The 19,252-nt window shown below is 39.7% G+C and overlaps 1 protein-coding gene across 12 annotated transcripts in view; it reads left to right on the plus strand.

Annotated features, from left to right (window-relative positions):
* The window catches only part of FMNL2 (formin like 2), a 259,549-nt gene that overhangs the window by 234,490 nt on the left and 5,807 nt on the right, over positions 1-19,252 (plus strand). For 9 of the 12 annotated variants that reach the window (XM_038421460.2, XM_038421462.2, XM_038421457.2 and 6 more), the window contains 11 exons: positions 158-337; positions 6,513-6,637; positions 7,279-7,481; positions 9,465-9,699; positions 10,977-11,045; positions 11,213-11,293; positions 12,179-12,308; positions 14,375-14,538; positions 15,234-15,335; positions 15,863-15,961; positions 17,258-17,381. In XM_038421460.2, the coding sequence (XP_038277388.1) occupies positions 158-337; positions 6,513-6,637; positions 7,279-7,481; positions 9,465-9,699; positions 10,977-11,045; positions 11,213-11,293; positions 12,179-12,308; positions 14,375-14,538; positions 15,234-15,335; positions 15,863-15,961; positions 17,258-17,381 (1,512 nt within the window). Of the gene's footprint in view, positions 1-157; positions 338-6,512; positions 6,638-7,278; positions 7,482-9,464; positions 9,700-10,976; positions 11,046-11,212; positions 11,294-12,178; positions 12,309-14,374; positions 14,539-15,233; positions 15,336-15,862; positions 15,962-17,257; positions 17,382-19,061; positions 19,194-19,252 lie in introns of all 12 variants that reach the window. The other 3 variants (XM_038421461.2, XM_043505122.1, XM_043505120.1) reach the window with 2 other exon arrangements.

Consider the following 19,252-nt stretch of genomic DNA (forward strand, 5'->3'; position numbering starts at 1 on the left):
TTGCTACCAGCTTCAGTTTACACCTGCTGAGAAATCTAGCCCAGAGACAAAATCTTTTGTGGCTTTTAATTCTCTCAGGTAATTCTTTGGTGGGTATTTGTTGTGTTCTGATTAATGCTTTCAGAGGCAAACATGTCTTTCTCCCTTCCTTTTGTAGTGCAAAACGGTCCTGTGACAGCACCTATGCCACCTCCACCTCCGCCTCCACCTCCACCTCTTCCTGGTCCAGCTGCAGAGACAGCCCCAGCTCCTCCACTGCCTCCCCCACCGCCACCATCAGCACCCCCTCTTCCAGGAACAGCCTCTCCCACGGTGGTTTTCAACTCAGGATTAGCAGGTAAAACGGTGAAACTGACATGCATGCCCCACCAATGCTTTCTTCAAAAAAATCCAGCCATGCTGTTTAGAAGGAGCTCCATCAGAAAGTTACTTTTTTTTTAAAATAGTAAATTTAAAAAAAAATCAAATTGATAGCATCCCCTGATGATGATAAAGCACAGAGACACCCCCTTACTGATCCCCGACATTCTACCCACCACTTGGAATAGTCGGAGTTTATAAAATTGCTAGTGTATTTTATGAAGGATTCCCCACTGCTGGTCCCTTCTCATATTATAATTAGAGCAGGTCAAAATGTTGTTTTCTTTTACAGAAAATGGCTTTTTCCAATAACACAAATTTTTCCAAAAATGTTTGTTTTTGTCAAAATCTTGCAGATTTTCTTCAGAATTCAATCATGTGTGGTTTAAAACCAAAAAACGAAATAAAATACATAATAATGGTTGCCAAAACCCAAAAATGTTTCAGGTTTGTTTTTTCAATGAAAAAGTTGAAGAAAGTTGAACAAAAATGAAAACTTCTTTGGTTTTGTTGCAATTTTTTCTGGGAAAAGAAAGTCCTTGACCAGATCTAATTGTATTATTTTTATATCCTATTTGACTTATACTGAGTACCTCACCCAGCAAGTGAGTACTACTTGGTTTCACCCCCCAAGAGATCATTAGAGCACACTATAATTGCAAAAAGAGAGAAGCTGAGGAGTTCTGATTAATATATTTTTAAAACTGATTAAGTATTCCCACCCTTTGATCTTTTGTTTCCTCTGAAGGAGGAAAACTCTGAGAAGCAGAGTCACCATGGAACTAGTTTAAAAAAATAACACGCGTATAGCTGAGATTGCTGATTAGGCTTTCCCTCGCAGGCTTATAAAAATAGTACTCTGATTTCAAAGCATATGCGCTACTGTAATATTCCTTTGACACCACATCTTCTTAGGCTAATACTATGCAAGGGGCTACAGTATGTGGTTTCCTTCCACCTTTCTCTTCCTGAAACTCGTCCAGTATTCACACTCAGTCCTGTGCTGATAGGAAGAGTAAGCTGAGCAGAGGAGGGATTCTGATTTTGGGTTTTGGAATGGCATTATAATGTCTGCTTGCCTGCCTGGCTGACCTTCTCTCTGTCCTTTTCCTTTTTTAATCTACAGCTGTTGGCTTGATTTTGTCATTAGTCATAGACCGCCCTGTAAAGCTGGTGGCAGTCAGCCTGCTCCATTTCTGTGTATTGTCTTTCTATAATTAATAGTTTCCTTTGTGTCGAGTGTGATTTGGAGGAATATTATATGTCTCATGCTGCAGTGTGGCCCATTTAAATCCACTCAGTTCCCTGAGTAAAGCTCATTAATGAGAAGAAAAGGGTCTTCTGCAATTCTCAGGAATCTCATCATAGGGTTTACTTGATTTCTGGTGCCAGGTTTAAATCCTGTAGCGAGTGCTGAGAGTGTTGAACTACAGAAAATTACAGAGCTAGTTGGTGGATAGAAAATGACTGACATAGGATTTACATACGTTATTTACGTGTGAGTAAGTATATTGCACACCAGTGTGATGGAGGTGGACTCCTAAATCTGTGAATTGGTTGGTTCTAGGAAGAAAAATAACGTGAACTCCATTTTGAAAGTTGCCTGAAATGGATACTGATGCCACCTTCTCATATTTATTAATTCACAGCCAGCTGGAATTTAGTTAGCTTAGTCTGTGTTGCCAAGTACATGTCTCTGTGCATTGTATATTAGTGGGCCATGAGGTTTTCATTGTGAAGAAAAACTCAGTTGATTTGTACCTCTTATTTAAAAAGAGAATACTGTAGCTTACTATAATGTTCCTGGTGTATTTTTGGGCCAGTGTAGTATAGAGGACTATTCTCTAATATTTGTTCTTAAGGAAATCCACAGAGCCAAGGAAGATGAAAGTGTCAAATCTTGATAAAATGCCTACATAGAAGGGAACATTTCTCCCACTGCTTATTCGTACAATGTCATGTGATCATGTTATCATGATGTATTGGGAATTTGTGAATTGATGAATTATACTATTCTAACCATCACTAATTTTTTTTCTCTTTGTTCTTTCTGCTTCCGGGTAAGATGGGCCAATCAAGCTTTTCTGTAGGTTCTTGCTAACTAACTATTTTAAGTATTTATACCCATTTCCTTTCTATCCCTTTTGTGCTGTGACCTCCTCCTTCCATTTGTTATTTTAATTTCAGGCTTGCTTAATTTTTATATTGTTTCTAGAGTGTGAGCTGCTTGTTAGGTACCTGAAAATGTCAACCAGGTGTGCAAACAACATAGGGAAAAGAGGGTTTATTTTAATACCTTTGGAAGTTAAAGTATGCACCTTCAGCAGGGCTGGCTCTAGGTTTTTTTGCCCCCCTAAGCGCAAAAAAAAAAAAAAAAAATAAAGCCAGAGTGCCGCCCCTTGAAAAGTGCCGCCCCAAGCATGTGCTTGGTTTGCTGGTGCCTAGAGCCGGCCCTGACCTTCAAATAACTTTGTGCATGCTGTCAAACAGAATTGTTTCTCAGTAGCAAGGTACTGATTTAGCAAAGCACTTAAGCAGATGCTTAAGCCCCATCAACTTCATTTGGGTCCCACTCACTGATTTCAGTGGTATTAAGCCCATATGTAATGGGGTTTCCACTCACTGTTAGTGCTTCTCTTGTCTAGATCTGGGAAAGAAGCTCTTTCAGAGTCAAATGCACCTTTCTGCCCTGTCTGTGATAGTCTGCCAAGTCACCATATAGTCCACTTCTTCCAGGGTTATGAAGTCCAACAGGACCACTGTCCAAATGCCTTTTCTGGATGTTGTTCTGCTCCAGCTCGGGACTTTGTTCCGTTATAGCAGTGACTGTAGGGGAACCTGGGCCCACCCTCTGCACCAGGCTCTAGTCCAAGGACTCTATAACCAGCAATCCAGGTCTGGTCTGTCCCTATCCCTGTTGCTGTTTCCCTGGGCTCCTTCCTACCCAGCCTCTCTCTTGCCACTTGCCTGTATCTTGCCACTTGCCTGATTATCACTGGACGCCACTCTACTCCCCATTGCTACTTCATTCCCTCCTAGCCTCTTGCTAGACTCCTTATTTCAGGGCAGAATCTCAAGACTTACTCTCCCCGGGGACTTCCTCTATGTCCCTGATGACCTCCCTCATCCCAGGGAGTGACTGCAGCCTCCTTCTGCTTTCAGCCTCTTAGCTTTATAGTGCTGTTCCAGCCTTCCCCAACTGGGCTTCACTGTTAGTTAACCCTGGCCCTCCCTCTCCCAGGTGAAGCCAGGAAACCTAATTGACCTCTCAGGCCTTTGTTAACCCCATTAGGGCTGGTGTGGGGTGCATACCCATCACACTCTGCTTAAGTAGTTTGCTGAATAGGATTGGAGTAAATCCCCTGCTTAAGTGCTGTGCTGAATCAGGGCTCTCAGCTTGTAAAGCCTCTCTTGGGGTCTGTTCCCCACTCAAGATCCTGTAACTGTTGAAGTCAGTGGCAGAACTGTCATTGACTTCAGTGTGTGTGGGATCAAGTGTCCAGATTGCATGCATAATTGCTGTTTAATTGATGGCATTTACTCACGTACCTCAAGGAAAGAGTAGGACCACTTGGGTGTTACCTTACACATTTAAACATGGTTCTGTAACAAAGGCAGAGAATACTTTTGTTCCATTTAGTATAGCTTCTCTTAGTAATTCACGGTGAATCATTTATTCATAAATGTAGTTTCTTTTTTTGTCTGGGTTTCTGATTTTTCACTATTCCAGGTATTTATTATTCTAAATTCTTCATCAAGTAATTCTTGGCCTAGCAATTGTGTTGTAAGCAGTTCATTGCATTTGCTGGTCAAACTTGATTGACTAGTGTTTGATTTGTGTTCCTCCATCCTGATTGAATGACTATAACTCTGGCAATCACGTTTCCATGTGAATACTCAAATTTACAAATTCAAATTTTATTTTGTGAATGCTTTCCGGTATCTACTTAAAATTCAGTGTTTCTACAACTATTCCTGCCAGTAAGCTCGTTCCTTAGAATGTTCATGGAAAGTGAACACAAAAGGGACAACAGACACAGAAATGTATTCTTCTAAAAATTTGAATCAGGGAAAATGAGAGACATGAATGAGAGAAAAATGTTTGCATCATTTGCCCAGCTTTAAAGCACAAGAAGAGAGTGAACTCTGAAAAAGATGGTCTCTGTCCTGGAAAACAATACATGGAAAAGTATTGATGAGAGGCAAACTGATTCCCTTTTTTCTTTCATGCTCAAATGTTATAGCTTAGGGTGTAACCTGACCATGTGGGTGGGACTGGGAAGAAATCTGCTCATACAGCATTGCATAATTGTCTAGATGCGCTGTGGTGTGTGTCGGGGGATGTAGAGGGAAACTAGTACATCTGTCTTGGAAAAAGAGATGTATTCAAAACAGAACACCATATGTGAACAACCCTGAACTTTGGGAAAGTTTGCATCTGGATCAGAATTTTACAGTTTGAAACTACCTGTATTTGGAAGTGTTACACTGCTGGAGATGGTCTGGACTTCTGTTGCTGTATTACCTCAATTTGTTTCAATGGACCAGATGACAGTTTTACAGGTTAAATGGCTTTTTCCAACACTGGGGGAATAAGAAGCAGGGTTTCTCTCCTTCTGAGTGTAGCCTGAAAAGAATTTAATTGTTCACGCCACATTTGAAAATAACTTAACTACATAATGAACAAACCATAATGATCATCACAAACTCTTAGTGATTGGCTGGGCCTCTAAATCTCAGAAACAATGAAAAGCAAGTTACCAGAGTAACTAATCTACTTGAGATCATTTAGAAATACTGGGGTTTCACTTTTTTTAATGTTTTTTTTTTTTTTTCAATTTGACACTTCTCTTATATGGCTTAATTAACCAAATTATCTGTACTGTGGGATGTTTGAGGTTAGAAGGACCTGCAGTGAGTCACTGAGTCCATACTTATATATCTTCTCTTATTAATGTTTAGAATTACTATCCTTAGATGCCTGTCTAACCTTAGATATCTCCAGTGATGGAAGCACCACAGCCCTCCTTGGTAGCTTGTTCCACTGCCTAATTATTCTCAGGGTTATAAAGTTTTTCCTAGCAATTAACCTACATTTTCTCTGCCCCAACTTTAGCCTATTACTTCTTCTTCTGTGCTCATTGACTAATGAGGATTAATTGGTCCCATCTCCTATAGCATCCCTTCAAAGTTACTTTAGAAGATTTATTGGTGATGCACAATCAGAGAAGGCAAAAGCATTTGTTACCCCAAGATGTAATTGTGCTAACATTGGAGACTGGCTTTTATGTTCGTTAAAATACAGACAAACTCAGGCTTGCGTGAAACTGTAGAATCCCTTCACAACAAGCTATGGAAGCCTCTGTTCCCTTGTAACAAAATCTTTGTAAAAGGGCTTCTCTTTCCCTTGTCACACAATACTGATTGAAACCTTTGCTAGACAGAGGACTCACTTTTAGCTGACTCCTCAGCTACAATCCCCTCTCTCGGTTTAATCAAAAAGATGTACGTCTTCAGCTGGCACCTCTAGCTTAGCTAAAAGCCTTAGTCATAGTGCCGCAGCCTTGATGTCAGCTTGAACAACTTTATCTACAGCACTGATTATTAAAGGTAAGGTAGTAAGGACTGAGTAACATCACACACCAGCAGCCCAGGACTGCAAGGTACTGAGCGTGCACAATCTGCATTAACATCAACGGGACTTGAGGGTGTTCAGCACCTCACATGACCTGTCCTGATGTTACATCCAAAAATGGGATGTCCTCTGGCAGAACAGAACTCAAGTCACATACATTTTATCCATTTTCTACACTGGTTAAAAATTATTTTGGTTTCTAAACCAGGCCAGAACAATATTAAGAACACACTATATTAGAGTAACATATTTGCTTTTGTGAAATTTTCTTAATCTCCAGCTTCCACTAAAGGTATGTGAATGCCGGGTATAAAACAGCTGAATAGCTGGATAAAATCTCTCTGCTGTTTGTCTATCATGGCAACATAATCTTTTCAGGCTTTTAAAAGTGTTTACTTAGCCTTACTGGTTCTTCCTCCAGTGCTGAAGTGCCATCTGCAAAAAACTGTGTCTGGTTGCTCCAGATGTTTCCCAATTCTTCCAGCATTTGTAATTTCATTCTCTTTGATGTCTTTAGCTGTGAAAATCAAGAAGCCAATCAAGACAAAGTTCCGCATGCCTGTCTTTAACTGGGTAGCTCTCAAACCCAATCAAATTAATGGGACAGTCTTCAATGAAATTGATGATGAAAGGATCCTGGAGGTATGAATACTGCATATTGTGTTTTGCTTCTCAGTACTATGTGCAGTGTAAGTGAATGAACAGCTTTGCAAAGACAGATCATTGTAGGAATTATTTCTGAAAGTTATTGTTTGTGTTGTTAAATAGGAATAGTTTCAGCTGCTTGAGATCCCCAGTAAAAGGGCATGAAATGGCTTTCAGTTTACCCCAGCTGAGAATCTGGGCCAAACTGACTATAAAAGTGTACGTCTTTGTTTGAAACAAATGAATCAAGATGGTCGATGGCATTTTCCCAATATAAACATGCTGATGCCATTTATGGGATGCAGGCTCCTGAGTGCTGTTGAAGGAGAGTTGAAGCATCAGTGTAATAGGGTTGAGCACTCAGCTTTTGGATAGTATACACGAAGCTACAGCTGGTAGAAGGATGAGTAAAAAGCTGAAAAATCTTTTGACCTTAATTTCACAAAATCTCATGTTATAACACTATTATAATGTTACTGCAGACTATTGTCGGCAAGGGTGGATGTGCATATATCAACATAGTGTGGCATATACCTACATACTCGGTCTGAAAGTCTTCCTATGGAATTCTGAGAAAAGTCTGGACAAGTGCAATTTAAAAAAAATATTTTTGTGGGGGGGATTTCTTTCCTTTTTAGGATTTAAATGTGGATGAATTTGAAGAAATATTCAAGACAAAAGCTCAAGGTCCAGCCATTGATCTTACTTCAAGCAAACAAAAGATAACTCAAAAAGGGTCAAACAAAGTCACATTATTGGAAGCAAACAGGGCCAAAAATCTTGCCATCACTTTAAGAAAAGCTGGAAAGACTGCAGATGAGATATGCAAAGCTATTCAGGTGTAAGTGCAAAACTTGTCGATGGAGCAATCATATTTAAGATTTACTCTGCTTTTTGGTAATTGGCATACATACAAAATCTGGTTTTGAATTGGCAGATAATACAAAGGTTTTTGCAGCTGCAAAACATCCAAGAATAAGGATCCCCCACAAACCATTGATTGCATTCCCCCTATATGTGTTAACTTGCAACTTTATGATATCACTCTGCAAGACAGTGTAAATTATCTTAGAATTTTTTAAAAAATCCTAATTAATAGTTCTTAAAAGAATGCCATCAACGTAATTCACACTTGACTCCTATTGTGCTGCATTTCTATAATAACTGTAAATTAAAAGCAATCCTGAGACAAGTACAGTAAATATTAAGAATAGGTAAATAGTTTAGTTTTTGCCATAATGTCTGGATTTAATCCACATGCACTGAATACAATTTAAATGGTATTGTTTATGTAATGATTAGATACAATGCCAAATGCAAAAATGATACAAGTGTGTACTACCACTCTTAATGAAGGAATGTAGTTTCATGTCCTGCTTCATAAGACTCATCATGCACTTTAAGGGTATGTCTACACAGCAATTAAACACCCGCAGCTGGTCCAGGTCTTGGGCTACAGGACTGTAGAACTGCTGTATAGTTGTTCAGGCTCGGGCTAGAGCCTGAACTTTGGGACCCTGCAAGGTTGGGAGAGTCCCAGAGCCCGGGTTCCAGCCTGAGCCCAGACATCTAGCCCCACAGCCAGAGCCCCACAAGCCCTAGTCAGCTGACCCAGGCCAGGCACAGCTGTTCCCCGGGTCTTTATTCCAGTGTAGATGTACCCTAAGATACATTCCAGTTCACTTTCTTTACTCTTTGGAACATATTGGAGATGATTACTTGCCTGTCAAAGCCAACATTTTGTTAGGCTAGAGTACTCATTTATTACTTCACTTTTCCCAAGTTAGACTCGAAAGTGTTAGCGTTTGCGGCCATGATGAGCATCTAATGTTTCTCTGCATGAGGACATCTCAGACATAGGTTTGGATGTTCAGACAAACATTGGTTCATTCTTCTAATCTGGCCAAATACTAACATACTCTCAATCTGATCCTGCAGATCTAACTTTGTAGGTTACAAGATCCTTGTCCTTTTACACAAAATTAGTATCTTCTCTTCCCTGCTTTCATACTCCAGTTTCTTATAGTTGGGTATCACCAGGTCTTCCCCAATTCTGCAGCCAATAGGTCAGTTCCTTGCTTTGTCCGGCACTGCTGTGTTCTGCTTGGTCAGCCTTTTCCTTATTCACACAAGCCTTGATCTTGAAAGTCTTTGTGTACTGCATAGCAGAATGGCAAGGTGTTTGCTTTCCATGGATGTGAGAGTGGAGGCTTAAGAGTGAGCAAAAATAAGATTGTCAGTCCTCTGCACCCACTGGTTTACTTGTAAGAGCTCAAAATAAACATAAGGTCTAGCCATGGCTGAAAAATGGCCATATCTGAGGAAATGTGAAATTAAGTGTGGTCCTCATCATGTTAAAGATGTTACCACACATCCCCCTTTAAGACTTACTAAGTAACATGGCAACCAAGCAGCAGCATTCACATTAATACAGCTTCAGTTACCAAGCTTATTGCTTTGAACATGTGCTTATACATTTAGCACTCTGCACATGCATTACGCAGGATCAAGCCCTCCCAGCCCGGATCACCCAGAACAATAAAAATGGAGACCCAAGGCTTCACTGTAAGCAATGCATGACCTAGTCGGCATCAGAGGCCACCAGTGTGTCAGGGATGGCAGGAAACTCCTCAGGTTTATTTTTATTGTCCCAGGCTTGTGTATGGCACAGGCCTCCAGGAGTCATGTGCTCTGCCCATTTGAATAGGGATCTTGGGGAAGGCAGGTTGCTGCTGTTTGGTTGGCTTTGCCAAAGCAGACAGGCCTGTCATATTTGGTGAGTCCTTCTTATAACACCAAGCTTTCTATATTTGTTACGATATAGATTTGACCTGAAGACGTTGCCAGTAGATTTTGTTGAATGTTTGATGCGATTCTTGCCCACTGAGAACGAAGTGAAAGTGTTACGACTCTATGAGAGGGAGAGGAAACCTGTTGAGAACCTGACTGATGAAGATCGGTTCATGATGCAATTCAGTAAGATTGAGAGGCTGATGCAGAAGATGACCATCATGGCCTTCATAGGCAACTTTGCAGAAAGCATCCAAATGCTGACACCGGTAAGTGAGCCACAAGCGATAGAGCAATGTTAAAAAATAAATTAGTGTTGAATGAATTCTAAGGTGTGCAGCCATTAGGGCATCCCAAGTGGAACTCAGGTTGTCATTCTAACACTCTGCATCACTTTTTAAGATACTTAGACAGAAGAAACCTTCTTTCTATTTTACTTCACCATCTAGGTATAGCTGATCAGAAAATTTTCTTTGGAAAATATTTTCAAAGAGAAAAGAGGAAAAAAATCTCAATCAAAATGTTCACCAAAAAAAACGTTTCATGTTTTTCAGTCAGTTCTATATCTATCTTAGGGTTAGGAATTTGACTATAATGACCACAGTTTAGTTTAAGCATTTCCTCATGGGCTCTAAACACTACATCTACAACGATTTTCAGGAGTCTAGCTCTGTGAAGCCAAGTACCTTGGAGTTGTGTGGTGCCATAAACCCTTTGCAGATCCAGCAGAGATATGTTAAAGATAGATGAAAAATTTGAATATCATGATGAATCATTGAAGTTCTTGAGGGGAAAGGAAAAAGAAATAAAATCAAATCAAACCAAATAATTTTCTAGCTATGATTATAATTTAATATTGTTATTGCAGTGGTGCTCAGTGTCCTTGGATAGGACAAGGGCCCCCCCAAAATTGATGACATCAATGCTTTTTAAGTAACGTACTAGAAATGATTTATAGCATTTCCATTCATAGCACAGAAGAGAGTGACTACAGTATTTAATAGGTTACATTTCTAATTTTTAAAGATTGTCATCTAAGATATGCCTGCAAAATTTGTGCATTTGTTTCTGCAAACTCCACATCTCTGTATGCAAATACAGGCTCAGATTTTACAAACACAGTTTAGATGACAGTCTCTGTCCCAAAATGTTCATAATGCTTCTTTTTATTTTACACTTTTATGTATTTAAAAGTGGTTTTAATATAAAATCATATTGTTTGAATCATTAGCTGAAACTGATGATGAGTTAATGATGTCCGTGCTATCTATACTGGTGTCTTCCTGAGGCCTGTTCCACATAATTTGATACATCTTTCATTGTCATAAAGAGCATGGCACTGTAGAACCACGCTTGCATTTTATTTTATTCTACATTAAGCCGGAAGTGCATGTGAACAACTTGAAATCCATACACAGACAGGAAGGAGAATATTAATGTCAAGATCCCCATCGTGCAGATCCAAGAGTAGAATTTGAGTGCTGACTTTTACCTTGCATTTAACATTTTATATGTGTTAACTACACCTCTTCTTCTTTGCTTTTAGCAACTCCATGCAGTAATAGCAGCATCTGTCTCAATAAAGTCATCCCAAAAGCTCAAGAAAATACTGGAGGTAAATACAATTTTATTTATACACATGTACTTTAAATGAGATAATCAATACTATTCCTCCCCTCATACTGGAATATATCTACCTGCTTATGTTAGAAACTCACCGTTCAAAGATATAGAGTGGCATGCATATGTATTGACTGTTACCCCTTTCTCTCACTCTGGCAGATAATCTTGGCGCTTGGTAACTATATGAACAGCAGTAAAAGAGGAGCAGTTTATGGGTTTAAACTACAGAGTTTAGATCTGGTGAGTACAAGAATGACAACTTGGCTGGAAGCTAGCTTTGGTGTGGAGGGTACCTGCTACTCAGTTCTTCACCTCCACCGAGTTCATAAAAAAATGTTAATGACAGCTTTGCAATGGACCATGCATGTCATTCAGTTGAGAGACAAGGTGGGGGAGTTAATATCTTTTATTGGACCAACTTCTGTTGGTGAGAGAGACAATTCATTAATTAATTGGAGGACCTGTGCTTAGATGGTTTCTGGCTTGGTGGAAGAAGGGTGGTGATGGGATAGATGGGTGAAATAAAAATAGAAGGGGTTCAGGTGCTGCAGTGAAAGTTTAAATATCTTCAGTCATATGTGACATGAGATTGGCTGCTAATCCATCACAACTCCAGCTCAGAGTTTGGGACAATTATCAGTCACTGCCGAAGACAACAGACAATATAGCAGATCAGATTGGATGTGCATTAGCAGAGCTGTATGGGGAAAGCTCTCACAGCATCAGCCTGCACTCTGCCTGGCTTTAGCTAGCACTACCCCTCACAATCTGTCAAGAGAACTAATGTTTGGCAAGTCCCACCCAGCTTTTAAAACAACAGGAGGAAGACAGCTCAGAGTGAACAGGTGGGAAATAGCCAATGAGTAGATGCACAGTGGATGCCAACTATATTTTAAAATATGGCTACATTGAATAGTAAGAACAATTTGATTTGGGAACCTACTTACCCCCATATTAGTCTCAAAAGACATGCCTCTAATTTGTAGACCAAACTTTCTCAGCATTCCTTAATTATTTTTCTTTGTGTTTCCCCATCTCATAAAGTATCAGTTCAGTTAACAGATAATTTATAGCCTGGCCTTTACCACACCTTAATCCAACAGTTTCCTTGCCTTTTGCTTGCAGCTGTTAGACACAAAATCAACGGACAGAAAACAAACGTTGTTGCACTATATATCCAACGTTGTGAAGGAGAAGTATCACCAAGTATCCCTCTTTTACAATGAGCTTCATTACGTGGAGAAAGCTGCTGCAGGTACTGTGACCAGTGTTGCCCTTGTTAGTATGTGAACCAGGTTCTGATGTATTTCATCCTCCTATCCCCATGAGCTGTTCAAGAGAAAGATCGCAAGTTTAATTTGTAGGGCGGTTAGGACTGTGATGAAGCCTCTTTTTTGGGGATGACATCAAATGTAGAGTGCCAGATAAAGGTTGGATAAATATGAATGTGGAGGATACATTCATATCACGGAACTATTATATTTGACTTTTTATACTTTATTCTTATTTCTATTGTGATAACACCTAGAGGTGCCCGGTCATGGACCAAGACCCCATTGTGCTAGGCACTGTATGAACAAAAAAATAGGCCTTACCCCAAAGCGCTTACAACCCTTAATACTCTAAAATGAGTCATCAAAGAAACAACAGAAGCCACTCACTTAGGGAAGCACCAATTGTTTGGATTAGAATTTGCACTGTTAAAACAATACAAAGTTAAAAGAGAACAGATCAACATTAGTATTACAAGCACAATGTTCTCGTTAGCTTTCCACAGTGGCGTCTAATGTCTGAGTCCTTGAGGTCTGCCGTAATAGGAGGATACCAAAGAATCAGTCAATGGAGCTAGCTATCAAGGACTCAGTAATGCCATTGGATGTCAGCTGTAAAGGATTTGATCTGAATATACTTGCAGATGTATGAAAGCAAAGGAAAAGCATGGGACCAGCACCAGATCTGTACACAAGGCTCTTTGATGTTAACTTTTAAAGCAACCACTGTGTAAATTAGACTTTCCCAGGTCATGGCTCTAAGACTACCTGTGCATTCAAGATACTTTTGATATAGATGTCACACTTAATTGTTAAATATTTCTGTGGTCTTTTGTTGTGGGCAATAGTTCACGTGCATCCTCTTCTTTCATTTGAATAGGGATTATGTGAGCGGCATCCCCACAGTGCGTCACAGATAGAGTGGGCGACTAATGTCATATATTTCTGAAAATCTTTACATTTCCCGCATGCTTGTGTACCTTTTCTCTTCATTTTGGCCATGCTTGTGTACCTTTTCTCTTCTCTTTCTATGAACATGCAAATGACCAAGTTTTACTGGTCCACATGGTCACAGAAAGTGAGTTTCAGAGCTGTGAGAGTGAGTATTCACAGACACCAAACTTTGCACTCTTCCCAGAAGTGCTGGTGTGACATCCAGCCAGCAAACAGATGCAATATAACCTCTCAGTGTGAATATTGAATACTTGCAGAGAATTTTTCAAGATCAGTATAGAGTTTAAGAAAATGTGAATAATAAATACACTTCAGGACACTGATTGTGATCTTCTTGTGGATATTACATAAGTAGAAAAAGAGCCTGTATTTGTTGAAGAAGCTATTCAGCATCAGTTAGACAACTGTAATCCCAAATGAGCAGTTTAAATTGCTGTTCTCTTTGCAGTAATGTCCAAGTGTTGGGTTTTGTTTTTTTAAAACAACATACACCCGTATTACTGGTCAACATGAGGTTGTCTTGGTCAAACACTATTAATACGCACATAAGTGCAATGTGAATTTTGGAGATTGTCATCATGTTAGGGATAAACACATTCTTAAGTAAGTAAACTGATTTTCTCCATTTCTTGTGCTTGCAGCAGGATTCTGATATTTAAACTACAACTCGTTAGCCTTTAGTAGATTTTAGGAATACATTTTAAACACAGGGAGGAGAAAACTAAGTGCTGTGTTCTGTGCATTGGTGGGTGCTCTGTATATGCTGTGTGCTTGTATGGATGAAACTGACCCCTGAACAAGAGTGTCTTAACAGTCAGTTATTTTCAGTGCTACCATTTGGAAATGCACCAAAGCATTTATGAATTTTTATCCCAAGCTAAGACAAGTCAAAATCCTGATGAGCAATTTCTAATTATACAGGGCAATCTGTGGCTTAATATTTAACAAGTTACCAACTCTGAGATCCTGTGTTATGGCCTGAATTTATGAAACACTTCTCATTAAGGAGTTAAGAATGTTTGAATTTAAGCCTATAGTAGAGTGTTTGTGTCACTCTCGCTACAAAAACACTTCAGCATTTTTGTTTATTTCTTAGTGTCCCTTGAAAATGTCCTGTTGGATGTCAAGGAGCTCCAGCGAGGCCTGGACCTGACAAAGCGAGAATACACCATGCACGACCACAATACAATGCTGAAGGAATTTATTCATAACAATGAAGGAAAACTAAAGAAGCTGCAGGATGATGCAAAAATAGCCCAGGTATACTTTTTAATCTCATTCCCTGCCAAGGTGATGTAGAGACCAAGCAAGAAGAATCTGGAAACCCAGGAATTCCTGACTGTTCAAGAGGATATAACCTTCAGCAAACCGTAGCATGGCTGAGGAGATTCAGGGTTACTTGAGTTCCTCTCCAGTCTTTACCAGTGCTCACTGAAGTGATGACATAATATTGAGGTTATTACCTACTTTCCTCTCTATAGTCATCATCTAGCCACACTATGCATATTTGCTTATATTAATATTTCCTTGAAGTCCGTCCTCCTAGCCTCCTAATCAGTCTTGTCACTCTTCTCTAAACACTTCAGTAATGTTATGCTATTTCTCCTCTGACAAACCTTTTCAACCAGGAGAGAAACTTTCAGAAATGCAGCTTCCTTTTTCCAGGCACATTTGACTTTCTGAAATTTTCTGCCTACAAATGAATTACAGCTGCAAAGATGAGCACTTCTGCCCAATTTACTATGTATGCGCACACATCACGTCATGCGAGGTGCAAAGATCTCTCACATTTACACCCATAGTTCATTTTGTGGATACACAAATGCAGATGCAAATCTTGTGCAGATTTCACACCCAAAAAGGGAGCTGAGAATACAGCCCTTTACCACATTCTGTAAATGGGCAATAGCTTGTTTTTAAGATGCGAAGCTGAGTGAAAAATGTGCTTCTTACAGGATGCCTTTGATGATGCTGTGAAATATTTTGGGGAGAATCCCAAGACAACCCCCCCATCCGTCTTCTTCCCAGTCTTTGTCCGATTTGTGAAAGCCTACAAGGTAAGCAGACATACATTTTGCTTCTTACTACACTTCTGAATATGGCAAGTCTGCCTAATGCGACTCATAGCTTTCTCCAGTGCAGCTCACAGCTCCCTTCAATTGAAAGGTGTAACCTCCTGAGACTACAGACCCCAGAATGACCTGTGAAAGAGCACTGCACAGCAGTGCTGTGGGACATAAAGTGAACCAGCAAAGGGCAGGGCAAGTAATTGTCTCAGGATTTTACAGAAACCAGGATAAACCACCATTTTAATAGATTGACCAGCCCCAGGCTTGCTGGTCAGTCTTTGTGTGGGAATCTAGCTTCACTGCCTTAACATTAGTGTGAATTAGTGCAGCTGAGTATCTAGGCAGTGCCTTGAAAGTGCCCCCTCCAGTCTTCAGTGGAGGCAGTTATAGTCAATAACTCATTTTTGCAGTAAGAGCTGATTCTCTTGTTTAAAAAAAAAAAAAAAATCTCAGCGTCCCTTCATTTGTCGTTGTTTGCAGCTCTAATGTGGTTTCTTGGTCTTTATGCTAAACAGCAAGCAGAAGAGGAGAACGAGTTGAGAAAGAAACAAGAACAGGCACTAATGGAAAAACTTCTGGAGCAAGAAGCATTGATGGAGCAACAGGACCAAAAGGTATGAAATAGAGCACTTTGGGACAATATTACTGGACTATTTTGTCTCTAAGGTAAGGAACAATCCTTTCTGCCCTCCAGAGATATTTGAGAGGACATACAGGTAAAACCCCTCCTGAGGGTTAGAGCAGGCCTTTTGGTGCCTTTTCAGAATTCTCAGCTCAAGATAAGAATTTCATAATTCTAACACTCTTTATGGTGTGAATTTTGTTTTTACAATAAGGTTTAAAAATAAGCAGTGGCTTTTATCTTTACCAGCCAATCTTATAAGAGGAAAAATTCCAGTAGAAGAGCATAATTCTGAATTTTCCCAGTGTGCACATCTCGGCAGGCCCGTCAAGAGAAATTTGGGGCTCTGGCGCATCATGTTCACTGGGTCCCCACCCTCACCCATCACTTTATTTAAACAGATGTTATGGACGTTTTAGGAACACCCTTCCAAGCTCACGGCCCTGATACAACTGTTCCCCTTTTCCCATCTTCTCATCGTCCCTTCATTTCAGTAACAGGCTCTGAGAAATTAAGTTGGAATAAAGCATCTACGCCATGTCCCTACCAACAGCAGCTTTGTGCCTTAGCTTTGTAAGACATTTTCCTAGGGCTTTGTCTATATTCTGTACACAGAACTTCTGTTAACTCCTGTATTTATAAAATAACATGTAGTATGCCTTCAGAGAAACTATCCCTACAATAGCCTGGTGGTAGGCCCCACCCAAGGGATGCCCTATCAGAGAAATTACCCCTATAATATAGTCGCAGACTCAGCCTAAGGATGCCATTTTATAGGAACCTTTTTCCCAGCATGCCTTTCTGGGGCTGGCCCTTTAAATTTTTAGCAAATGGAAACAGCTACACCCCTAAAGTGGCCATTTTGTAACTGGTTGCTTCTGCTTGCATGTCTTTCTCTTCCAGCTCTCCAGTCCCTTTATCTCTAGTCATGTTTTCCCTTTCTGATGCTGGAGGAAATGGCACAGTCTCTCAATTCTCTAGTGCTTTACAGGATTAAATAAATGGTAGAAGAGGTGGAGAGTGAAATTAAGCAAGGGGAATGAACAGATTTGGCTGGTAGAAAAAGAACTCGCCAGTTTTGACTTCCTTTGTGGGTTTAGACAAATCACCTAACCTCTCTACCTTGGTTTCCCTATCTATAAAATTGGAATGAGACCTAAGAATTAATATTTGAAATTGAATAAGATGGTATTTGGTGTCTTGCACATTTGAGAAAAGGAAAAGAGGACTGCAGCAATGCCCTATTGCGAGCTACTCCTTACTGATCTTTACTCCCATTTCCTTTCAGTCTCCTTCTCATAAAACAAAAAGACAGCAGCAAGAGCTAATTGCAGAGCTACGCCGACGACAAGTCAAGGATAACAGACATGTGTACGAGGGGAAAGATGGTGCAATTGAAGACATTATAACAGGTAAAGGAGCTTTGTTCACAAGCCTCAGTGGCTGGTTCACAGACATCATCAAATTGTGGCTGTATATAAATCTCACCTGAACTATTGTAGAGCTTTACAAACCTCTTAACAGGTATGGTTCAACTATAGTTAGAAAGCTGTTTCCAGTGCTGTGACTGAAATATACAAATCCTTGCCACTGGTGTGTAACAAACCACACCCCATAACTAGCTTTAATGTGCCCACTTTCTGCACATTTTCCATATACATAGGTATCTATCAGATACCCTTTGCTTATTTCACAAGTTTTTCTTTCAGCATGTTGTCATGACAAACTTAGTCCCTATGCTAAGCAATAGAAAGTTCAGTACCCTGGCAGACAGTACTGCAGTCTCTGCATGCCATACAAACCTTTCCTTGCAAATGTTTCCACAAACAGAATGACTGATGGTTAACATTATTTAAGAGCTTGCAGTTCATTAAAAAGTACTAACAGTAATTACCTCGTGTTAATACACAGCTCAGGACAAATCATTTGGTCATACCTGAATGATTTATAACCCTGAATTGTCATGGTTTTACTGCTTTCCAATTAAGGTAGATTAATACTTTGCACTTGCCACAAATTAAAATTGAATACAATAGTGGCTGGGTGTAATTTATAATAATAGCCAGATGTGATCAGGACACTGAGCAAAAGATTCCTGTTATAACAAAGTTGCTTTTTAAAATCCGTTTTTGTTTAGTGTCCTTTTAATTTACATAGATGTTCTGGTAGTTTATTTTTATTTTGTTGCATATTCTGCATCCCTGGAGAGGAAGGGGCAAAATCTTAATAGGTTGATGATTTTAGTGGTCATCCATTTCACTTACACTAATGCTTAAGAAAAAAAATCTTTGGGCCAGATTTCCTTGACCATATTTTACATTACTATCTTTTTCACAAGGTTTTCCCAAGAGAGAGAGAAGCAATTTTGCCACTTAGGGCGTAAAAGGAAGCTAAAGGCATTTCTGTCCTGGTTGAATGCTGGGTTGGAACTTCTTCACTACAGCTTTCAAGATATTGTACACCAATATTAAGTTGTAGGCCTTTATTGAAAGGACACAGTCAGTGTAATAGCTAGTCATTTTCAATAATGAGTTAAAAGCTGTCTCACATTCTACACCTCCCCAAGGTTCCACTGCCAGTGTTTGTAATTTTACAAATCACATTTTCCCATTCAAAAATTGAGTTTTAAACCTACACAGGGAGAAACTGACCATGTGAGAGGCTATGAAGATAACCATATGCAAAGGGATATCAAAGTGCTTATAGCAAAAGTGGATAAACAATTATCAGACATGAGTGTTATTTTTAAATTGATGGTGTCTCTTTAGACCGAGAAAAGCTTTACTTGATGAAAATCTATAAACCTTAATGATCTGTAGCTACCACCAATGATGGCACACTCCTCTCTGGATTAGATTTTTATCACCAGTGAAAAATGTGAAATTTAAAGATGGTTATTTGGAGCCTATTTGGAATTTCTTTGTCCCCAAAGAAACCCAGCTTATTACAGCCTATTGTGATTAAATAACTGATCAGAACATGTAAAACCATCCCAGGATGTCCTTAACAAAGCACTAACAATGTACTAATGCAAGAGATCTTTGCTTCTTACTGTGTTGTTTGTCTTGTTTGGCTGTTATTTTTCCATGCAGTGTTGAAGACAGTGCCCTTTACCGCTCGAACTGCCAAGCGTGGCTCTCGGTTTTTCTGCGAACCTGTTCTCACTGAGGAATTCCATTACTAAACTATTACTCTTTCACATCTGATGCTCTTAAAAGGTTGCTGTAGGTTTTTGACGTTTCTCCATTTGTATGGATCTCAGGCAGGGCCACATGAATGTTAA

This window comes from Dermochelys coriacea, chromosome 11 (genome assembly GCF_009764565.3).
Source record: "Dermochelys coriacea isolate rDerCor1 chromosome 11, rDerCor1.pri.v4, whole genome shotgun sequence".
NCBI classification, from domain to species: domain Eukaryota; kingdom Metazoa; phylum Chordata; order Testudines; family Dermochelyidae; genus Dermochelys; species Dermochelys coriacea.